General features: G+C 32.5%; 1 protein-coding gene across 5 annotated transcripts; it reads left to right on the top strand.

Annotated features, from left to right (window-relative positions):
* The first annotated feature begins 1,877 nt into the window (after nt 1–1,877).
* Nucleotides 1,878–6,489, top strand: LOC143196718 (bromodomain-containing protein 3). Of its 5 annotated transcripts, none has more exons than XM_076404645.1 (4): nt 1,909–2,028; nt 2,099–2,144; nt 2,211–2,445; nt 6,032–6,489. In XM_076404645.1, the coding sequence occupies exons 3-4, from the start codon at nt 2,298–2,300 to the stop codon at nt 6,181–6,183; spliced, it is 300 nt and encodes a 99-aa protein (XP_076260760.1). In that variant the 5' UTR covers nt 1,909–2,028; nt 2,099–2,144; nt 2,211–2,297; the 3' UTR covers nt 6,184–6,489. The 5 variants fall into 5 exon arrangements, with proteins under 5 accessions (XP_076260758.1, XP_076260761.1, XP_076260760.1 ...); XM_076404647.1 differs by having other exon boundaries at nt 2,099–2,148; XM_076404643.1 differs by having other exon boundaries at nt 1,878–2,144.
* Nucleotides 6,490–17,530: the final 11,041 nt, after the last annotated feature.

Below are 17,530 nucleotides of genomic sequence, written 5' to 3'. Positions count from 1 at the left end.
GCGTGAAATTGTTAGAATATCGATGTAGTCTGAAATAATTCACTTTCCGACATCGACCACAAAAAGCTTTAAAGTAATATATAAGTATAAGTTGAATATTAAAAGATTTATATTTAGGTTCCACGAGAAAATTAACGAACACTTTATTGATTACTTGTGAATCATTCTTGAAACGGCCAGAACTAATCAATAATAAAGACATTGCTTTCCATCGCGACAAGAACACACATCGTAAGGATTCTGTAAAAACTGAGTAGTCGACTGGGAAGTTTGAATGAATTCACCGTATCACCGACTACCATTTTGTGTTGGTCTCTGCAAAACATAATGTAAATCTGTATTAAAAAATAAACTGGTTCTCCCAGAAATCAAAAGTTCTGCAGTGACAAATTTATGATTATACCAGAAAATTAACCAAAGTTCATCATTCAAAAATACACATATATAATTCATTGTCCTTCGAGATAAATTTGCCACAAATTATTATGAAATTTGCTATGAAAAATATGAAAATTGCATATTTAATTTTCTGAAACAGCTAGTCTTGGGAGATATCGAATGGAATAAGCCATCAAATGTTAAGTAACTAAATATGTTTTCTATTAAATAAAACATTGTGATAAATAAGCTCAGGGGTGAAAATAAATAAATTGGATTACAAAAAATGCATTAATAGTAAAATACTTTTTACTAAAAATAATAAAAATTATTAATAAGCTTAGTAATATAAAATGAATAAATAATGTATTATTATGTAGGGTGATATGAATTATAAGTAAAAAATTATTCTTCTTTCTGAACCAATCTATTTCAAAATCATAAGTGACTGTGTTTCGATCTACTAGATTGTTATTGTATTTTTAATAAGAGAGCTTCAATTTGTGGGCATCTTCCATCCCTATCTGTTGCTGAGACTGGGGATGTCGCATCTCTTGAGCCTCACATGCTATTGTCCTCCTACTCTACTCAGCGCCACTACCAGCTCGTTTATATGTTGCGCAGGTCTTCTCTGATAATTTTTACTATAATATATCCTGCTTTACTGCCCCCACATCGAGATCCAGATACATATCTTACTATTCATGTTTTGAAGTGCATATTGAGCATGTTTCTTAGGGTTTTGCGCTGAAACCTTTCCAATATTTCAATATTGCTCTTGCTTGCTATGCCCCATAATTGAATTCCGTATATCGAGATTGGTTTGTATAGCATCATTTTGCTCTTATTACTTAAATGCGACTGTCGACCATTACAGACTACGGAGCCTGTTTTTTTTGCTTGGTCCAGTTGTGATTCTGCCAAGTTAATCTACGATTCAAGTAAAGGCCCAAGTATTTTACATATTACAACTGGGGATGTTTTCATTGTATAATTTTACCATTGTTCGTTTCATTGCATTATAAATATATGAAGGTTCTTTTTTATGTTATCCTGGTAACTATTAGGGAGATCCTCTTTTTCCTGATCCTCGATTTTTTATTAAAATTAAATTTGATTCGAATATGTCTTAATTAATGTTATTTCCAAATTTTAATATGAAAGAGTGTCATATATTTTTAGCTTTTTGAAAATATATTACATTATTTAATTTTCTAAAATTATTAAAATACGATAAAAATTATTTAGAACCATTCGTTACTTTTTAATAAATACAAAATAACACAAAAATATAAAATTAATTTTACTTGTCGGTTGCTGATTGCAAATGGAACGGTTGGAAAAAAAATCGTAAGCATGCGTTCCAATGAAATAGTATTGTGTATGTATAGTATAGTATTTTGTAATTACTATTTTCATTTGACTATTTTTTTCACTAATCATCGAATGTTTATCGAATATCGACTATAATCATTCGATAGTTTTCATAGCTATTCTCTATATTTCGTGGTATGGAAAGTGAAAGAAGATGATAATCTATCTTTATTTAACGGATCAGTATGGTGACGTAAATAATAATTTTTATCGGGAATCGACAAGTGTAAAATTGTGTTTCTTTGAGTAGTATTTGCTGTCAGCTTTAGATTTAATGTAACTTATCATATTTGTAACCTTTAATTAATGAACTACTTTCTGTATATGGTGTTTTTTTCATTTCCAGTCAATGTGGGTTAGGTAAAATCTTATTTTCAATTAACTCAAAGCCAGTATGTATGAAAAATTGATACCGATTAAATTAGTGCTGACGTGTATTTTGCCTGTTCTCGTTTTAGGCCCTAGAGATCCATACCCAGCAGCGACAGCACCTTTTGGTGGCGGTAAGTGGTCCTGTAACTAAGTGTGTTAAAACAGATCGGGGGATGTCGGCAGAGGCAAGTCCTGATCTCAAGATGGCACAGATAGCGGACCCCTCGTGCACCTTTGATTCTAAAGATGAGGAGAATCGATCTAAACCGATGTCCTATGACGAGAAGCGGCAATTGTCCGAAAATATTAATAAGCTACCAGGTAATTAAATATATAATAAATTATGTTTATATAATCGGAGGAAAAGTAATTTCGATTTGATTTCGAAAAACGATTTCACAATTTGGCTCCTTTGATGCCAAGAGTTTTGCAGAGACTACAGGGAAATGAACAAGATGTAATGTGATTGGTTAGTTCTATGCCTGTACATTTTGATAATCTATAGTCAAAATAACAATCAGTGAACATATCAAAATTACAGTGAACTCCTATCTTCACGATGCATATCGCAATTCGTAAATTCGCTTTAAAATCAGACAATGTTTTCCTTCTTATTTTATTCCCGTTAAAAATAGATACAGTGCCGTCTCATGCGTTCGAACATGTAACTGAATCAAGCTACAAAATTCGCATTACTGTCAAACATCTGCAAAATTCTTCAAAAAAATGTGTAACTAAAAAACCGGCAAACGTTTGGTGCTTTGCTTGTTTTAATAAATTTCAAATCCCTACTTATTATTACTTGATTGAAAATGCTGAAGCCATTAGATAGTCAGAAACAGATCGCATCTCTAATCGAATATGAACGAGATAATATATGCATGCTTTATTCATTTATTTAAAGTGGCCTCAACATATAAATGATATTTGCTGACTACAACAAGAATTTTATGGTTTAACAATTACAATTTACAAGAATATGTTACATTATTTAGATTAGAATTTTGTTATATATCAAAAATTAACTAAAATTCAAAGTTGATGCGGCAACATGGTTGAGTTCACTGTTTTATTGAACGCACTAGCCATCTAGTTATGTTTATTATTTGATAATTCTATGGTTATGTTTTTATTTATCAATTTGTTGTATATGATTATGAAAATATGACGAAAATCAGAAAAAAATATGAAGACACTTTGAAATTGAATTTGAAATGAATTGAAATGAAAATGAAGTTGGGACCACAAATTTACTTTATGAATATATATTAATCTCAGTAAGTATCTGTTAATATACTATATATTGCGAGTAGAACATTCATTAGAAAAGGTAACTAAAATTAAAAGACGAAAAAATGTTTTCTAGATTTGACATTATTTACAAAATTACCAGGTTAAGGTAATATTCAGAGCTCAAATAATAGTAGATTTACATTTTATAATATAAATATAAATATCGCATAAGGCATGTCATCAAAATGTATTGCCTCTGTTATTCTAACCTCAAATTATTATGGTTAATATTTTGATATTTTTATAGATATTTGGCAACATGGCACATTAATATTAACTCAAACAGAATTGTATAGGTTGATTAGTTTACGTACTCCGACGCATCAAACAGCATTCTATCTGTTTTTCATTAGCTTAAAATGAGAAGGAAACAATATATTTTGGGTTTAGAACGAATTTTACTTTTTTACAAATTGTAATTGGCTATATATTAGACGTGATAGATGTTTTAGCTATTTATTACTATTTGGTGGGGTGTATAAAATTTGCATTTATCAATGTTAGTGTCATTGTTCATAGTCAGTATTAACAAAAATGATTTTTAAGCATATAATTTGATAAGAGTATATAAGGAATGAGTACTGACATCAGTCTAGACGAAGAATCTAGACCTTTAGAGCACATATCATGTAGTGTAAAATGTATTAATAATATATAAATATATGAAGAAAGGTATATCAGTAAATTTTAGCAAAATATCTATTTTTTGATTCAAGTTTGCTTTTATTTTGAGTTAAGTTTTTCAACTTTCAATTCTATTAATTCCCATAAAATATTGATAACTGTAATCGTATTGTGATTAATTTCAAATATTGTAATTTCAAATATAAACCTTAACGAAATATGTAAAAAGTAAACATGTCAAATATAACCAAACTAAATTGAAATGTTATTTATTTTATTTAAGTGGGCTTGCGCTCAACTAGCCAATCATTTTACTTCCTTCTAGTCTGCATAAACACCAAATAATTTTCGATAAGCCTGTACTGTATATTTCCTTTTACGCAGGCACATAAACGTATGACGCTACTTTATATCTGGAATGTTCTTTTACGAATCACTTATGATTAGGGACGGGGCGGAATTAATACACCACTTATGGCCATGGAACAAAAGAGAATCTTTATTTTGATCCCTGGTAATTTATACCCACTCGATACAAGTCACAGCGCCCTCTACTAACTGTTCTTCCTCCTTATACTGGCTCTTGTATCGGGACAAGTCATATATTTAACACTCCCCTTCAATTTAAATGTACTATATGACTTAACCTAATTAAAATTGTAAACAAAGATTACAAAAGTACATTTAAATTGCCAGAACAAAACTATTACATTGTACATACAAATTTGTTCGAACTTAGAGCTATTCTATTTCTACATCGCGAGAATTTTAACTTTAATTAATAATTTAATCAAATGAATCTACACAATTATGTGATAAAGGTAACAGTCAGTTTTCTACTTAAAAACAACTCTCTCTTTGAACAAAAAGTAACTTTGAACAATCATAGAAATAGTCGCCAAAACACTGTCCAATTTAATATCGACTATATAGTTTGTTCTTGGGCTGCCAAACACACATGTATTTCTCTTCGAATTAATTTCTTCCATGCCTCTGGGTTGTTTTTATCAAATGGTATGATGCATTAAAACTTACTAGTGGGTTACCATACCAGTCTTCATAAGTTGCTCCTTCAAGTCCACTTCCGCCTTACGTTAATCCATAGTCTTCTGGCATCGCTGAGGTATCATAACTAATTGGTCACCACTGCAGTCTGCTTAACTTGTTCCTTCAAATTCACTTGTGCCTTACATTGGCCCATGGTCTTCTGGTATCACTGAGGTATACTAATTGGTCACCACTATCCCAATTTTTTGCTTCTAATATTGTACTCAATTTTGTTTTCTCCAGTTTTCTAACTTTATCACCTTCACCTATTACTTTCAACTCAAGCATTCACTAACATTATTCTGCTTTATGAGTTTTCTTCTGTTCTTTATCTCTATACTCCAAATCAATTATTAATGGGTGTTCACTTTTGTTTTTTTCTTTTCTTTAACATTCTTCACAGTTCCCTTTGTTTTATTCTTATTTTCATCTAGATCAGATTCATCAGAATCAAATCCTAATATGTTTGTTATTTCCATTACTATCAGATTCATTATCACTCCATTTCCAACTCGAAATCAGAATCTTTTTAATATAACCCAGAACTGTCTAAGTGCTGTTCGTCTTTATCATATCTTAAATATTTTTGCTTAGGGCTATCTTCTTCGTCTTCGGATAAAGCTTCAGCTGTTGGTGTCTTTTCTGTTGAAATAAGCAGACAATAGGCGACATATATCTCATGGTCGTCTAATTTCCTTTCTTCCTAATTTATTCTAGAATTGGTTTCCTCAAATTTAGACCAGATACTGGTCCTCCTTTCTATACTGGCTCTTGTATCGAGACAAGTCATATATTTAACATGTTCTATTGATTGTTACTGCTGATGATTGATGCGCTGCGAATGGCTTCATTGAATAAATATTATTAGAGATATGCAATCGAAATTACTTATTTCCTAACCTAATATATTTATAAATTCGCGTTAAGGACCGTTGCTTTATAGGTCCTAAGTTGGGCCAGGTCGTTCAAATAATACGGTCTTGTGAGCCGCCACTACAAGACTCTAATGCTGACGAGTTTGAAATTAACTTTGAAACCTTGAAGCCGCACACACTTCGGCAGCTGGAGAACTACGTCGCTCGCCTTCTGTCTTAAAAAAAAACCATCTAAGCTTTGTTGTAAGTCATTTGCAGAGGATAATCCTGCATCATAATTTCAACCCATTTTATACTTCAAAATGATATATAGCATTGTATATAAAAGAAACATAATCTTATTTTTATGTGTCACTTGCCAATTCAATTTTGTTAATATTGACTTTGACAAGTTATACATTAAAATGGAAAAGAAGAAGAGCTGTGATGAGCGAAGTGTTATTCGCTTAACGACAGTATTCTCTGTATAGTTTCAACATGTCGCCACTTCTTTTCGTGAAAATAAAATAATTTTCAAGTAAAATAAGAGTTTTTTCTTTCAAACCTCACCCAGTTAAAGATTTGAATTAAAATTTCTTAGAAATGACTCTCATTCAACATAAAAGTCGTTATTTTTACAAGAGAAATCGATACATCTACATTTTTAAGGACATGCATTACCGTCCATTTGTTTTCTTATAGATAAGAACTCGCAAGTAGTTTGTATCACCGTTCAATCAGTCGCCTCTTCTTTCTGTAAATAAAATAAATTTTCAAATAAATTAATTGTTGGAGAAGGTTGTAAATCAATACCCAAAGACGAGTTGCTTATTTAAATTAACAATTTAAAGATCGGTACGCTATAGTGAAGAATTATGAATTAGATGGAACTGACTTACTAAATCGTATTTCTGTTTTTAATACTCCATAATGCTGAATCATCGGACCCAACTGATTATTATACACACGATGCGAATTTTACTGTTTTTGCTTCATTTTGATTCTAATATTCCTTTTGTTTTTTGACATTTTACTGCTTTTGGTCTTGTGGTTCAATTCTTAGTCACTAATTCTTTCTTGTCAATTGTTGTAATGATTTAGTAATTTTGATACATTTCCTTATCAATTCTAATTCTCGTTGTCAATACACCGTATTTTATCTTAAGCTCGACCCTCGGGTTCTTGGTTCTAAGCAACCTGGGAGAAAACTTTATAATTGGAGGTGATTTCAATGCAAAAAATACAAAATGGGGATCCGGAATAACAACTAAAGGCAATGAACTGTACAAAGCAGCTGCTAAACTAAGATGTAGTTACAAGTCAACTGGAAAAAGCCATACGCCAGTGATTCTGACGTTGAGCGAAAATATAATAAGGAAAGAAAGAAACCCAACGTTAACAAACAATAGAACAGACTGAGAACGATTTGCTGAAGAATTGAACAAACGAATTCAACTAAATGTACCCCTCAAGACAACGGAACAATTAAATTTTGAGGCAGAAAAATTCGTAGTAAATATTCAACAAGCTGCTTGGAATAATACTCCTGAAATTAAGAGTACAATTAAAGGAATTAATTATCCAAAAGATCCACCGGCGTTGCCAACCTTTGAACTGGTTGTACGTGAAAGCGTGGTGTCCTAAAGGGTTGTGGCGGTCTCCACAAATAAGTTAAAAGTAGCGACATCTATATGTTGGACGTCGCGAAAAATTTCCCCAAAATTTCCTATAAAGTTAAATCTCTATTTCTCTGTCATGTAGCTTTCGGACTCTTAAGGAATTCTCGAAAATTCCACGATCTTGGATCTTCTTGATGTTTGTGTTTAACCTAAAATACTACCACAACCATAAAGTATAGCTGACTTCTGACACGCTTCGTCTAGCCTGGGTACTTGAAATCTCATTATCCGAAACACTCGACAACGAGCCGAATAGCTATTCCAAGTAAGAAACATTCAAACTTTGATAAATAGCCCTAGTCCGTGGATTCCCGGCATATGCATCGCAGTTCAAGTTGTAAGGCCACTAAAGGCGGACTGAAGTTTCTGTCAATTAACATAGTCTACTGCGATTTGGACATAAACTTGCAGTTGTGCAGTTGGCAGGCTAGTGCAATCTGAAGTCACCAAAATGTTGAAAATCATTCCATAGAGGATTCTATTCCATGGATATTTGGATAGAAACAGTGCCACATTGAAGATCTTCAAAGGCAAACTGGCGAGCGAAGATAGAGGCGATACTCAAACCTAATTCTATAAATTTATTTCTTTAATGAACAACGACCATTATTCATTATATGTCCTCATTTGATAATATTAAATATATTATTTATGTTCGTACAAGAGACACTGCAGAAAAGAATAACAACTAGTAGAGGGCACAATTTGTATTGAGGCTGTTTAAAAATGTTTATAAAATATTTTTCACAAAAAAAGTGAACCAACAACAAAAAATAAATAAGAAACTCATTAAAAATTAAAAAATAATCAAACTTAGATTTTTAATACAAAAAAACCTTTTAATATAAAATGTGTACATAATAATAGTTGTAACAACAAAATAATAATATACAAAATCCTTACTTAACCTATCTACTACACGTATTTTATATTATACTATATACAGACAATTTAGCTTAATACCTATCTAAACCGATTTATCTATTTAGAATATTATTTTAACTACTACCAACTAATCACTTTGAAGTCGGTGCCTTATTAGAGTTCCTTATTTTTTTTTGAAGTCGGTTCAATTTTTTTGTTAAAAATATTTTATTTTTATCTTTTTAGTGTTAGATATTTACTCAATAAATTATGCAGTTATTTTATTTAATAATACAATGGGTAGAAAATATGATAGAAAATAAGGAACGCTTCAGACGTCGGAGTCCGCTACCTAGCCTAGGTGATTTGACAAATGTTCTAACCAAACTAGAACAACAACAAAAAGTCGTTGCTCCCGGCGGGAATTGAACACTGATTAACTGAACTGCTTTAACCACTACATTATAGAGGCATTTGCTGCAGTATTTTTACAGCTTCCTATATGATATGGTTAATACTTAAAAATCAAACTGAACGGCTTTTGCACCGAAGGTCCAAAAAGGCTGGAAGGGTATAGCGGTCCGGTCTCTGTTTTCATCATCAGCTTTCCTAAATAACTTCAAAGTATGCAATTAGTTGTCTGTACGTCTCCATAATATTTAAAGAAATAAACTCATAACCATTAAAGAGTTGTGTTTTCCATCACATCAGCTCAGCAATAACATTATACACAAATATCTAATTATTTTAGACAAAAGAATATGTGGAAACATTGTACGTGCCTTTGAAATTTGAGGATTTCCCGCAATTTCCCCGTATTCCGCCATCAGACCCCGATATGGTTTCAACGGAATCACCTCGAAAGTGCACTCTTTCGAAAAAAAAGCAATTTTGAAAATCGGTCCACAATTGACGAAAAAATCGGAGAACATACATTAAGAAAAACACCGTCGAACATAGAACATCCTCCTTTTCTTGAAGTCGGTTAAAAATCGACGTCGTACATGTTTTACAATGTAATAGTCATATTTATTAAAACGTTCTTACACGTATACCACTTATACATTGATATAATAGGTATCTTATTATACTTAACTGATTATTATATTTAACTTGATCGACAAGATTAAGTTATTAGCGAATTGAGTATAATGCGCAAATCGACTTCCAATTATAAACTCTAGTCCTTCCAATAAAACAGCCAATGTACGTCTTAGATAACATGGAATATACTGCCAAATGCAGTTTTGTAAAAATATAAAATTCGTTTTAAACTCTGAACAGATTTTCCTTTTCATTTTGCCCTAGATAAAAAGAGATGCTGTCTGATGCGTCGGAACATGTAATCGAATCAGTCTGTAAAATTTGATTTGTGTTGGTACTGTTCTACACTGTTGCCAAATGTCTACAAAAGTCTTAACGTTAGTGATAATAATTAGAGGTTATAAAACGGCAAATGTTAATGCGGCAACTTGCTAGTATTCGTTAAACTGTAGACCCTGTGCGTTCGGGTAAAATCGCAATTTGCAATCGAGAATTATCGCCATTTTTGACGCTACGTCCAGGTGGATAGATCGTTCAGAGCATATTTTTAATAATAAAGGCCTTAACAATTGGTTTTAAAAATGAAAGTCCAAAAGTAAGTGCTCTTTGATTTTTTGAATGAAAATCAAAGGGCACCTTGAGGAAACCTTGAATAATTTCATTTTCAATAAATTTTGTAATATAAATATTACATTTATAGAGATAATTTAGTGTGTCAATTGGTCAAGAAAACATATTCATGGGTATAATCCATTATTTCAACTAACGTTAGGAAAATACACCTACAGTACGTCGGCCAACAGGTAGATGTAGTCAATTCATTAATGCAGTTTGTTTGTATTAATGTTTTGTTGGTAATTATGTGTTATAATTTATTTCATAGTAAAAAACTAGTGCTAAAATAACGTAAGTGAAAAATGAAGTGCGTGAAATAAACAATGTATTTATTTTATTTTTTTTATCCTCTGGAAGTAAATTAAATAAAATATTAAAAATTAAAAAATGGCAAACAATAGCGATTCAACCAAATCACCTGCACACTTTGATATAAGATTAGAACAAACAGCAATAACGCAAACTCCACCATCAGAATGGACTACAGTCGTTAACAAAAAACGATTGAGAAGTCCAGAAGAAGAAATCGCGAGGAAACAAACAAGAATCAGTGACTATTGGTTGCAGAAACCGATAGAGACAAAAAACAGTTTTAGCAACCTGTCGGAAGAAATTGAAGAGAACATACAACCAAGCCCTGAAAAAGTTGTTCCCAAACCACCATCAATAACAGTCTATAAGGTAGGAATAATAAAAAACATCCATGATTTATTAAAAACCATTACTACGAACTACACAATTAAAACAGTGAGCTATGAAACAATTAAAATCCAATTGTTCGAAGCGGATCACTTTAAAGTTCTTATAAAAGAATTAGATGAAAGAAACACCCAATACCATACATTCAGGTCAAAATCCGAGAGAACATTTAAATTCGTATTAAAAGGATTACATCACGGGACGGACTTTAACACCATCAAGGTAGCACTAGCTGAAAAAGGCCACGAGGTCGTAAATATTCACAATATACGACATCACACGACAAAAAAACCTCTGCCTATGTTTTATATAGACATAAAACCTAATGGAAACAATAAGGCGGTGTATGAAATCACCAAATTGGAAAATAATATTATTAAATGCGAACCACCACATATAAAAAGAATTATACCACAATGCACAAGGTGTCAAGCGCACGGGCACACAAAGACTTACTGTCGCAAATCATATAGATGCGTAAAATGTGCAGGAGAACATAAGACAGGAGATTGTACTCGTAAAGTTCGCGATGAAAAAGTGAAATGTGTCAACTGTAACGGAAATCATCCAGCGAACTACAAGGGTTGCGCAGTTCACAAGCAACTACAGCAGAAACTCTATCCTGCCTTAAGGGAAAAAAGGCATCAACAAAAACAATCCACTACTACCAATCTACCACTACCCACCAGAACAAGTCAACCAGACATAACTTATGCCCAAATAGTTGAAAATGGTTCAGCACAAAAACGAGAGACAATATCTCAACCTACTGAAACTAGCAACATCTCAAGATTAGAAAATATGATGGCCAAACTAATGGATCAAATGAGTACGATGCTTGGTCTACTCACAACCGTCGTAAGCAAACTTGCCTAATGCCTGAAACCAATAGCTACAAAATCGCCGTCTGGAATGCCAATGGGCTCCAACAACATGCCAGGGAACTAAAAATGTTCGTAATTGAACAAAATATTGACGTTATGATGGTTTCCGAAACACACTTTACGGACAAAAATTATTTGAAAGTTCCTAAATATAAGCTTTATCATACAAATCACCCTGATGATAAAGCACATGGAGGTACAGCCATAATAATTCGGGATGATATAAAGCATTTCGAAAAAGAAAAATTCCGCAAAGACTACCTGCAAGCCACCAGTATAACCATAGAGGAAGCCCATGGACCATTAACAATTTCTGCGATTTATTGCCCACCCAAACATAACAACAAGGCAGAACAATTTCAAGAATTCTTCCGTACGCTAGGTAATAGATTTATAGCAGGAGGAGATTATAATGCAAAACATTTAATGTGGGGTTCAAGAATAATAACCTCAAAAGGTAGAGAACTGCTCAAAGCCATAAGGATAGATAACTTACAACATATCTCTACTGGTGAACCAACATATTGGCCTTCAGACAGAAATAAAAAACCAGATACAATAGATTTCTGTATTACAAAAAATATTGATCCAAAAAAGTGTCAGGCAGAATCATGTTTCGACCTGTCTTCTGATCATTCACCAATAATAGTAACAATTTCTTCAAAAATTACCATCAAAGATAAACCCCCTTCTCTGTGCAATAATAGAACTAACTGGCCCTCATTTAGAGAAAACTTAGACCAAAATATCTCTCTAAACTTACCGTTACAAACTGAAATGGATATAGAAATAGCAGCAATAAATCTTACAAAAAATATACAGGAGGCAGCATATTCCGCGACTCCCAACATTGAAACATTTCCAAGAAAAAATACACATATATCATGTACAATACAGAAAAAGATAGCAGAAAAAAGAAGGTTACGACGAAATTGGCAACAGCAAAGGACTGAAGAGAATAAAAGAAAATTTAATAGGGCCATAAAAGAGCTGAGAGATCTAATCCAAATCGAACAGAACCAAGGCATTCAAGAATACCTAGAAAACTTGACATCAACTGAGGCTACAGACTATTCGTTGTGGAAAGCAACAAAAAAGCTTAGGAGATCCCAGCAGCATAACCCACCTATTAAAACAAGCGAAAATAATTGGGCGAGAAGCAATAAAGAGAAGGCCGACATTTTCTCAAAACACTTAAAAAATGTTTTTAAACCTTTCCAGTCTCAGCTACATAAAGATGACGAAAATAAAATTACTAGCTTTCTAGATTCGCCATTTCAAATGGATTTACCGCACGAGAAATTAACGGTCAAAAAAGTTAAACATACAATAATGAGAGAGATTAATATTAAAAAAGCTCCTGGTTATGACTTAATTACTGGCAAAATTTTAAAAGAACTATCAGAAAAGGCTATAAAACTATTAACATATATATTTAATGCTATGCTACGAATTAATTACTTCCCTAGTATCTGGAAAGTAGCTAAAATATTAATGATACTTAAACCAGGAAAAATACCAGAAGATGTGACCTCCTACCGACCTATAAGTTTATTACCAATAATCTCGAAAGTTTTCGAGAAGTTATACATAAAAAAACTAAACTATATAATAGAAAAAAGAAAAATTATTCCAGAACATCAGTTTGGCTTTCGCAATAAGCATGGGACTATAGAACAAGTGCATAGACTTGTAAACCAAATAAACGCTGACCTAAATGCCAAAAGATATTGTTCGGCTGCTTTCCTAGACATATCTCAGGCTTTTGACAAAGTATGGCATACGGGCTTGCAGGTTAAACTAAAGAAACTTCTCCCTCATCCGGACTATCAGCTACTAAAATCGTATCTCACTGACAGACATTTTATTGTAAATCAAGGCGATGAACATACCGAATTAAATCCCATATATTCAGGAGTTCCGCAAGGTAGTGTACTGGGTCCAGTACTGTATCTTCTGTATACGGCTGATCTGCCCACCACAAAAATAACTACTGTGGCAACATATGCAGACGATACAGCAATCTTAGCATCCCATGAAGATCCAGTCACAGCATCAATAAACCTACAGACCCACCTGGAGCAAATACAATTATGGTTGAGGACCTGGCGCATTAAAGCCAATGAATCAAAATCCACGCATATAACGTTTACCCTGCGTAGAAGAACATGTCCACCAGTAAATATCAATCATCGCCAACTCCCCCAAGCAGAGCATGTTAAATATCTTGGTATGCATTTAGATCGACACCTAACCTGGAAGAAGCACATACTCTCTAAACGGAAACAACTAGGACTAAAATTATATCAAATGTATTGGCTCATTGGGCGCAAATCCAAGTTATCATTAGATAACAAGGTATTGCTGTATGAGTCTATACTCAAGCCCATTTGGACATATGGAATTCAACTATGGGGTACCGCTAGCAAATCCAATATATCCATCATTCAACGGTTCCAAAATAAGGTGTTGCGTGCCATTGTTGATGCTCCGTACTATATTTCAAATAAAGTGATACAACGCGATATTCCTCTAGAACCTATAACGAGTGTAATCCAACGTGTTTGTGTGAAGTACTTCGAAAGAGTGTCAGTGCATCCCAATGTACTCGCTAATCAGCTAAATATGCGACGTGATAGTGAAGTGCGTAGACTAAAACGTTTAACACCATCTGATCTGATTACTGGACATATGTAGAGTTTAGAATAAGCATTAGAATAAGACTAATTAATTAAGATAATATTTTATACAGAAGATTGCTTAATGAAGTGATTTTCTACATGCCATGTATATATAATATAAACAGAAGAAATACTTATTGCCAATAGGGCAGATTGTGGACTCACGAAGAGTAATAATAAAAAAAAAAAAAAAATTTATTTCATGTCATTATTTATTCAAGGCTAACAGTCATGAATCCGAAGAAGAAAAAAGCAGAAGTAGAAAAAATCAGATAGGGTATGTAAGCAAAAGTACTTAAAAATCTATATTGTGTGTCTTGCAGATATAAAATGGTATCTCCAATCTTGGTGCTAGGTTGATTACAGCGCGTTATTATAAAATTATCCATGAATGTTTGTTAAATTCCAATAAAATTTTACAATTCAAAATGTGTTTTTATTATTGTTATTTATTTACTGTCGTTATTCTACCCTTGTAAACCACAAAATATATATCATTCTTAAGTTAAAATAACAATCAAGTCTACATACATATTACCTTAATATACTTTCATTCATGTTTACAATTTGACAAAATTATTAGTCTTCATGTAGTTTATGATCAATCTATTTATGTTATTACTACAAAGAATGGAGTGGTTATACACTAGCCCAATTGTTGCAGTATATCAGTGTCTAAATCAAAAACATTTTTAAATAAAATCAGATTAAGATATTACCTACCAATTTAGTCAGTATCAGTAAAGTTATTTTTACAACTGAATCAGTTCATAACTGATATAAAGACAACGTTAACTTCAAATATTCTAACAAAATTGTTCATCATAATTCAATAAAATTTTCATCTTTTTTAAATAAAAATCAACTAACAAAGTAGTTAATTTAAAAATATCCTTCTTTCCTTCTTCAAACAAGATTAATATTTATTTACTAATCTAATATCCACTAATAAACACGCAACATACAATAATGAACATAGAAAAAAATTATGAAACAGCAGACAACTTTTATTATCAGAAATCTAACCTCAATGTTCTGCTTGTCTTGGATGCTGCATCGTAAATGCCGACCATATGGCAAAAAAAAATTATACCCGAAGGTTAATTACGATTATACCCGATCGCACAGGGTCTGCAGACTAACGATTTCTCAACATGCTGACGTCATTGTGATTGTTTCATTGGATAGATTATAGAACAATACTGTTATATTTGCATATTTATTTAAAAATAATATACCTGTTAGAATTAAAAACTTCTGTCTTTAAATAAAATTTTATTCGTCTACTTTTTAAATGCAAAGTCTTTATCAATGTCTATAGTATCAAATGTTCATACCTCTTGATCAATAGACAATAGCCTTAATGTACCTGGACATTATTGATCTTAAATAATTGTTGATTGATTTTTTTTTCGAAAACTCTCACAGCTGGCACTGTTGAAGGTAATTGTGAAAAATATTCAGAGCATTATACATAGGGCAGAGTATCTTTCAGCTAGAACTTCTTAATACATTTTAATAATTCAAGTGAGTTTGTAATCATTAATTTATTTTTGTTGCGTATGGCAGCAATGAAAGTTCACAGTCGAAGCCATTCCAACTTGAAGTCCTGCTTGCCAATTTTAGGAGATGTGTAATCTAGATTACATTTACTGTCGTCCGAATCTGGTAATATACGACGTACGGTACGGTAATAGACGGCGTAGAAACTTATTCGCCAAAATTTGTAGGTTCGGAAAAAGCTCACGAATATCTACAAAGACTCCATCTAACTAAAAAAATAGCTCCCCTCTCAGCGCTGCCTTTTTTAAGGTGGCTACGGAAGAAGGTTTCCTATTTCCTGCTCCATCGTCTCCTGGGTGGTTTTTCATTGGACATGTCGTTTATTTATTGTTCCAGGGCTGCATTTTCTTTACTCAGCTCATCGTGGCGTTGAATATACAATATGCCATTGGGTTTTGTGATTTGTCGCTCTTCTTTGAAGAGCATTTTCAACTGCAACTAGCAAGGACAATTACGTTCCTTTTGGGCGTCTTATTTGCTTAGCCAGGTATATTAAGGTACCGACACTTGTTGGAATGGCGATCGGAGCTCCAGACACGTCCTGTTTCTGTTAAACTTCCTAAAAAGAATATCTAAACTCCACCGCGTGTCTTGAACTTTTACCTATAGCTGCTGTCAGAACTTCCCAATGATGTGTAGATATGGAAGAAAATAAATAATAATGTTCTAATGTACTAAAAAAAGTTACTGTTGAAAAATAGTTGAGATAGCCTGTAAACAAACCAGGTAACTAATAATTTAAGTTATATATTTAATTAATATTTGAGCAGGGTATGAATACAACTTTGGGATTGTTTGGTTTAATTCTTATATAAGCTTGGTCGCCTGAAAAAAAAACAAAATAAAAAAAAGTAAAGAATCCGATATATCGATATTTTTTTAATTAAATATATTTCTTAAACATTATAAAAAACACTTTAATTATTTTTAATAAACATATCGCTAGTTTTTATCTCTGATATATCGATGTTTTTTAAAAATATCGAAATCGATATAATTCTCGGCGGCTGATACACCTAGTAAAAGAATGCTGTCGAACATAATTTAATAAAACCACAAGTATTCCCCGTTTTTGAACTGAATTTAAATAAGCAACCGTTTTTTTGAAATTGATTGTAGTTTTCGAACTATTCTATGAATTCATTATTTTACTATTTTTGACCATTAACGGCCATTTATCGGATTAAAATGTATAAATCAGAAATAAACAAAGGTTGAACTGAATATTTTATACTGTTTGGAATCTGTTTCATACATTAGAGTCCAACAGTATTCGCTCATCATGCCTTTGTTTCAAAATATGTCTTGTTGTCCTCCTTTTAGCCTCCTTACTCGTCGTCCATATCACTTAAGTTTTGTGGGACAAAATCAACACGTGAATGCAGAAAATATATTTTAAATTGCCGATTACGTGCTTCTGATCTGGTGATCTGTTACCGAGAAAGTTGTGAACAACATATTGAAACGATGCCCATGCTGCTGCTTCATAAGATTTCATCGCTGGAGACGTGTGGATATTTCCTTGGAGTAATGCAGCAGATATTAAATTGAACACTTGG

Source organism: Rhynchophorus ferrugineus, unplaced genomic scaffold, assembly GCF_030347505.1.
Source record: "Rhynchophorus ferrugineus isolate W39M unplaced genomic scaffold, kcgeb_rfMv2 rfM4, whole genome shotgun sequence".
Taxonomy (NCBI): domain Eukaryota; kingdom Metazoa; phylum Arthropoda; class Insecta; order Coleoptera; family Curculionidae; genus Rhynchophorus; species Rhynchophorus ferrugineus.
Note: the sequence above shows the minus strand (reverse complement) of the source record. Positions and strands in the feature narration are given on the sequence as shown.

Bases quoted from the DNA above. Each gene is read 5' to 3' on its own strand.
- LOC143196718 (XM_076404643.1), top strand. From the start codon at position 2,298: ATGTCGGCAGAGGCAAGTCCTGATCTCAAGATGGCACAGATAGCGGAC. The intron at 2,446-6,031 runs GTAATTAAATAT...GTTGCTTTATAG, and splicing joins AAATATTAATAAGCTACCAG to GTCCTAAGTTGGGCCAGGTC.